This window comes from Amblyomma mixtum, chromosome 1 (assembly GCF_055824585.1).
Source record: "Amblyomma mixtum isolate Tamu chromosome 1, ASM5582458v1, whole genome shotgun sequence".
Classification (NCBI taxonomy): Eukaryota; Metazoa; Arthropoda; class Arachnida; order Ixodida; family Ixodidae; genus Amblyomma; species Amblyomma mixtum.
In genome coordinates, this window is record NC_143012.1 from 140,702,875 (window position 1) to 140,709,898 (window position 7,024).

At 48.5% G+C, this 7,024-nt stretch overlaps 1 protein-coding gene across 1 annotated transcript; it reads left to right on the plus strand.

Moving 5' to 3' along the window:
- The first annotated feature begins 4,392 nt into the window (after window positions 1–4,392).
- On the plus strand, window positions 4,393–5,496 carry LOC149367757 (transcription factor TFIIIB component B'' homolog). Its single transcript, XM_089567409.1, has one exon. It carries the CDS (start codon window positions 4,393–4,395, stop codon window positions 5,494–5,496), a length of 1,104 nt encoding a protein of 367 aa, XP_089423535.1.
- The last annotated feature ends 1,528 nt before the right edge of the window (window positions 5,497–7,024 follow it).

Below are 7,024 nucleotides of genomic sequence, written 5' to 3' on the forward strand. Positions count from 1 at the left end.
CAGCCATTCTGATCACGCAAAATTCAGGGACCTTATGCACTCGTCTCAATGGAAACATGAGTCTCTCTCAGACGTGGCGCCTATTTGGGCATCTTCTAGACCCAACGCAGTCCAAACGGCCCAAAATCATAACCTCTCTAAACTCATTCATGCTAGCACAGTTCAACTACAGGACCTCTTGCAACACCTTAAGGACCTCTACCTTCCACCATTCCCAGCCCAAACTCACCCCGACTACGAAGGCGCCCCAAACGCACTCTTAAACCAGCCCATTACAGAAGCTGAGGTAAGGGCACAACTCCACAAACTGAATACATCCTCTGCTCCGGGACCGGACGGGATCACGGACAGGGCACTACGAAATCTGGACACCCCCTCTATCGAAGCCTTAACAGCCTATTTCAATGAGTGTCTGCAAAACGGTTCCCTACCTCCTCAGTGGGAAAGAGCGAAAGTTGTATTTCAAGCCAGGAAAGCCGCTTCACCATACTAATCTCCGACCTATCTCTCTTACTTCGTGTGTAGGCAAGCACTTCGAGCATGTCATTCAGACGCGACTCAGCAACTACTTGGAGAATAATGAGCTCCTCTCTAACAGCATGTTTAGTTTTAGACCAGGATTGGCGGCGCAGGATGTTTTCCTCCAACTCCAACATTAGATACTGGTACCCAAAACAAAGGATACGAAAGCCATATTAGGAGTAGACCTCAATCAGGCCTTTGATCACGTTACCCAGGCGGCTATTCTAACGAACCTGCAATCCCTCGAAGTTGGACAACGTATGTACAACTACGTTCGCGATTTCCTCAGTAATCGTACAGCCGATCTCATTCGGCCCGCATTCCTTAAGTGACATCACCATCGGTGCACGAGGCACCCCACAGGGAGCGGTCCTCTCCCCGACTGTCTTTAACGTAGCCATGATGGGATTGCCTAAATTACTCAATTCGATAACCAACCTACACTTCAGCTTCTATGCCGATGACATTACACTCTGGACATGCCGAGGTAGCGACGCGGAGATAGAACACCGCTTACAAACAGCACTAAATATCATTTGCACGTATACGTCAATGAGAGGGCTATCATGCTTCCCCCGAAATCTCAACTTTTCATATACAAGCCTCACCGAACGTCTGGCAGAGGTTACGGAGGTTACAGAGGTTACGGAGAGGATCCCGATGTGGCATACACTGATGCCTCGCTCTACGCATCAGGCGCACAGGCAGCCATAGTGGCTGTTCGCAGTGACGGCCGCGCCATCACGGCAGGAACCATTCTTTCCTCATCCATAACCACGGCTGAGGAAGCGGCTATCGCTCTAGCCATCTTCTCTTCAGCTGCCACCAAAATTATATCCGATTCGCAAACAGCAATCCGAAATTATAGCACTGGTCGTATCTCTCGGAAAGCCAGCACCATACTCCGACGCTTGAATCCCGCCAGAACCGTAACGCTCATCTGGGCGCCCGCACATGCCGGACTACACGGAAACGAGGAGGCGCATGCGCTCGCCCGAGATCTTAACCTCCGGGCGGGAGAGCACACCGCCTCCTCCATCGAAGGGGAGTGCCTGTTAAATTTCAATGACATCTTACAACACTATCGCTCCAACAGACAGACATACGCACCTCCTCACCCTTCGCTGTCAACCACGCAACCAACTTTCTGGCGCAGGATTCAAACTCGCACGCTCCCATACCCGATAGTCATGCACGGTATAGGAAAATTTTTTTCTGCACAACTTTATAGAAATATTATTTATCGATGGTGTACAGGGCCTAAAGCATTATTTTATTACATAATAATGAAGGAAAAAGGAAATTTTATGAATGGCTAATATCAAAAGTTCTGAACAAGGTCGGGTGACCTCGGCAGCCATCCTCGGCTGGGCAAGGAAGTTGAGCCTCCCAGCCAGTAAAACAAAACATCAGCCTTCTTCCCAGGAATGAGAAGGTGGCTGAGGCGTATAAAAAAATTGAATCGACACAGTGGGTGAAAATTTAGAGTTCGTAGAAAGAACCTGAAAAGCTAAACACACAAGATAAGTCGACAATTGCATCTTCTCCCTAGAGTAACATTTGGTCTATAGGAATGCGTGCATTATAAAGCTCAGTGAAATACATTTTTCTTAGTTTTTCGATTTTCGTGCATGAGTATAAAATCTGATTAACTCTTAATTCGTCTCCACATTTTTCACAAACAGGTTTTTTTTCATTTGTGAATATAAAATTGTGTCTGAGGTGTGTGTGACCTATACGGAGACGTCATAAAATAACTTCAATGAAACGCTCCTTATGCAAACATGGCTTCCATTCACCTAGAACCGGCGTTACCAAGTGCAGTTTGTTGTTTATTTTGTTGTTCCAAGCCGACTTTCATTTTTGTTTCTTAATTTACGGTGCACGAAGTTCATGTAATCCTTTTATTTATCGGCTTGTCACCAGCTTGAGCAGCGCACAGGTCTGCCCGATTTTAATCCGGTCTATACATTCAAAGATATTACAACATATTATCAAAATTGTCATCGCCTTTACCCTAGCCCATGTAAAGGCCTGAAGAAGGCGGATGAGCGGCTCCTTCTCCGCCTTCTCACCAATACTTTGCTGTGTCCGGCAGCGCTAAAACATTTTGACCCCTCCTTTAGCGGCAGCTGCCCACACTGTAGTGCAGTGTCTTCTGGCACCTATCACATGGTGTGGGCCTGCCCCTCCAACCCCGCTATTCCCCCCATCCCCAACCCAACCCGGGAGGACTGGGAGGCGACCCTGCTCGGCTGCCACGACTTACAGGCCCAACAAGCCTTAGTCGGGCGCGCCCGGGCGGCGGCAACCGCCACTGGGGTCCCATACTAGGGACCTCCACCTAGTGTTTGTAAGGATCGGTCCCTTACGGGCTGATCCAAACATACCTCCTGTTCTTTCGTAATAAATGTTTTCACCACCACCACCACCACCTCTCTCGTTGCCTTTAAAGGCGACGCTTAAGCGGCCTCCAAATGTTTTCTCTTTTTCTTCTTTCATCCGCCCTTTCCTCACGGAAGGTGCCCACCAAGAAGTTACCGCCCCATTTCCTTGTCTCAAAAACCACTAATTTTCAACGAAGCACTTTTTTTTTTTTTTGCGGCAGCTCCTTTTTTATAGGCATGAAAAATAAAATTCAGGGGGGGGGGGCACTTTGTTCACCTAAAGTGCGATGAGGCGAAAGCCTTAAGCGCAGTGTTGCTGCGTGTGGTTAAGATGTTAAGCTTCGCCTCTAAGAGTGGAACGGACAGCGTCTTGCAACGCTACCAGGGAGTCTACAGAACGCCATCGCCCATTCGGCTCTACGCCTTGCTCGACGGTAAATTGGTTTTTGAGGAAAGGAAATGTATCTATGTATCTCTCGCATATCTCGGTGGATACCTGAACCTTGCCGTAAGGGAAGGGAGGAAGATGGAAGTGAAAGAAAACGCCGTATTAGCTAGATGCGCCCTTGTTCATTCCAAACCGTCGAGCTGGCATGGCGGAGTGGCTAACGGGCTGGTCTCGCACTCCGGAGACCCTAGTTCGATCCCCCAGCTCGACCAATTTCCGACTCGGTTTTATTTATTTATGTGCTCTGACTAGAATAGTTAAGCTAATTTGTCTTTACCATTGTTCTAATGTCATCCATCATGTCCTGTCACTCACCTGTCAAGTGATGGAACTCTCCAGAATGTTCAACACAATGTCTATGAAACGTCTGCAAACGTCTAACTATTAATTATGGTTAAGCATGACTAGCAGATTTCGTGATACTAGTCAATATACGGTTATAGTTATAACGAGACCGTAACTAGTGCACTGATTAATTAGTGTTGTTAAGGTACATGCGCAGTGCACAGTCCCACATGCCACTTCTTAACTACTACTAATTACTAATTATTCATTTAGTCATTAAGTACAATCATATAGTCATGAAATCCCTTTATATCATGTTCCGATGTTTCTCGATTGCACCCGATTAAGTATCGATTGGCTATTGATTGGCATATGCCCATATAAGGCATGCATCCGAAACGCGGACACATTTGCTAACACGTCTTGGTCACGACAGTATGAGGCATTAAAGGCTTTCGCCTTAATAAACAAATTATTATAACTAGTTATTACACCTTGTGCGCTCACAGCGTTCCGCACAGCAGCGAATCTCAGGCACGCGGCGGCTTGCTAAAAGAGGAAGCGTAGGCGCGGCCATCGTGCGTTCCACTATGCACCCTGGCCAATCCCCCGCCGTGGGTATGTGCCATTCAGCCCGAGGACATCATCATCATCATCACTGTTGAGGCCAAGAACAGCAACAACGGCTCCACTGACTCGAGGGCCGCCGACAGGTCAGCAGTCGAGACTTCGCCCTGTGAAACGACTGTGATGTCAACGAGGAGGCCACGCTTCGTGGCCAAGCCATGCGTTAGCCGTGAGAGCGACGCGACCCCTGAGCCACCGAAGCCACAAGGAGCAGGGCAAGGTGCTGCTGGCGTGTCCGCGGCCAGTGCTGCAGTGCATCGCCAGGTCTTAAGAGCCGTGGAACTGCCGGATGTCAGGTGCGTTCATAGGCTCAGTGCTGAGCAGCTAACACATCCACCTGTCGCCGGAACAAACGTAACAGGCGCACCATCTTCAGGGGGTAGGCTCGGCAAAAGCCCGGCGCTCAGTTCCGTGATTTACGAGCTGGTCAACCAGCAGACGGCGGACTCTTCAACACCACTTGCTCAGCGGCTTATTCGAACTGCTGAGCCGCAAGCAGGTCGTCCACAGAAGCAGACGTGGAACTCCTTCCAGGTGAAACCTGGCGAGCCGGCAGCAAGATGCAGTAAGATGTCCATGGCAGACTTCATCTACTACAACCCACCCGGACAGCCTATGTCCCCGAATGCAAGTGCTGGACCACGCTTTGAAGAAAGAAACATGTCCCAGCGACAAGAACACGCTTTTGGAGAAAAGGAAGGCATTGCAGAACCCACTATAGCGGGCACGGGGGAGGAGCCAGGAATTTTCTTCGACGTCACTGACGAGACCACTCACGACATGGTGAGCCCAATAGGCTGCAGCACGGAGTCGACCAGCTCCACTGCCGTTCAGAATACGGGTGGCGCAAGGACGGGCTGCTCCCCATGCCACAAGCAGGCTCCAAAGGAGCGATATTGGAATGCCGAGCAGACCGCAGGGTTCTACCGAGCACTGAGTGTCTACGGCACAGACTTCACTCTAATGACGACTGCCTTCCCCAAGCGTAGCCGCTTGAACCTCAAAAACAAGTTCATACGAGAAGAGCGCCAGCATCGAGAGTTGGTTCAAAGGATCCTCGCAGAACCCATACAGTTCGACACCGAAGGCGCTGAAAGGGACTTCACTAATCCAGACGAACGGGAACGCGAAGCTTCTCCTGCCGGCGAGAGTCCTATCCGAGGGGACAAGGACGAACTACTGCGCAGAAAGATGCCGTCGAAAACAGCCCGCAGCAACGGCAACTGAACGCACAGCGGAGAGGGCGGGCCAGGGGAATGCCCTCTGTAGATGTGCGACTGTTGTGTAACTCGAAGCAGGGAAAAATAGAGCGGAACAATGCACGTGCCTGTGATCACCTCTCACAGCAGACTCCGGCAAAGGACGACCGCACTCAACGAACTACGCTCATTGTCTCTTACAGCGGTTTGCCATGGCCAGAAATTGCGTTTTTGTTACCGAAGTAAGCCGATGCTGACGATGCGCTGTTTAGGCCATGCACTTCGGCATTTTAAAATTCTCGCTTCCTCTGCACGCGCGTTTTTGTTCTACGTAGATGGGCCAATAAGCTATGCATGACTTCTTTTTACGAGAAAATTCGCGGCTCCGACGGGAGCTTGGGTCCGCGAAAAGCTCGTTGAGTTGTTCAATAATGAAACTTCCGCCCTTCAAATTACAAGCTTGAGACAACAATGTTATCGTCAAGAGCTCCAACATAGTGTGGAGACAGCTTATGGTTCGGCTGATATGCGCACATTTAAAGATACGAAGCTTTATACGTGAATACTAAATCAAAATACTATATATACTAAATGCTATATGCTGCAAGTAATTCTGACCAAAATAATCTGCTGTTTATCACGTAAGGTAATGCGACTGTACCAAAGGTGTAAAATACAGAACTTATCGAAATCTTTCGGTCATCTCGGATTCTAGTACTTAAAACGGTAGCGTATGGTGAAGAATTGCGATTATTTCTGTGGATGTCGTATGCAGGCCCGATATAACCTGTTTTCTGCGCTCATTACGGCAGTGTAACAATCTAGGAATGAGAGAACTTCCACATAGGGAAAAGTTATCGTCACAGAGCCTTTTTCTTCACGCGCATTCGTAGCACGGCATTCCTCATTAACAACCACTTTCGTCAATGAGTCTCCTACTTGGTCTCCAGTTACCAGTTACTGCAGACTGCAGTATGCTTTAGGTTAATTCTAAATAATACTGTTCAGAGCACTCGGAACAGGAGAGCATCCGTAGATGTCCTTCACTGGTTGCGTAGATCGCTTCCGCAGTCTCGATGGCTGCTTCATAAGCCTGCTGCACCCCACAATTTCTAATTGTATTACTTACTAGTATTCCAGCTCATACATCTCAACAACGGAAGCCGCTTTACAGTTTACATCGTCCAAACTGCCAGCGAAGCTGAATGGCGTGTTCACTCTTGCTGCTTCGAGGTGTAGAACTGTCTGCGAACTCCTCTAGGGACCCAAGGGAGTTTCCGTATGGTACTACTCATTCAGTTTCTTAATTTCATTAACCGAAGTGCACAGGAAAAAGCCACTCCACCACAGCTTGAGGAGTGCCGTCAAATAATTTGTGGAAATTCAAAGAGACGAAGCTTTATGTGCGTTCACTTACTCCAATATTAGGGATAATGACAAATCCCAAAGGTTTTTCTTTTTTCAATTTCATTCCCATTATTTTATTGGTCCCAAAAAATATACAAAACATCATCATAAATGTACAGACGAGGGTCCCAAAGTCAGACTGCACCGGG

Bases quoted from the DNA above. Each gene is read 5' to 3' on its own strand.
- LOC149367757 (XM_089567409.1), top strand. From the start codon at position 4,393: ATGTCAACGAGGAGGCCACGCTTCGTGGCCAAGCCATGCGTTAGCCGT.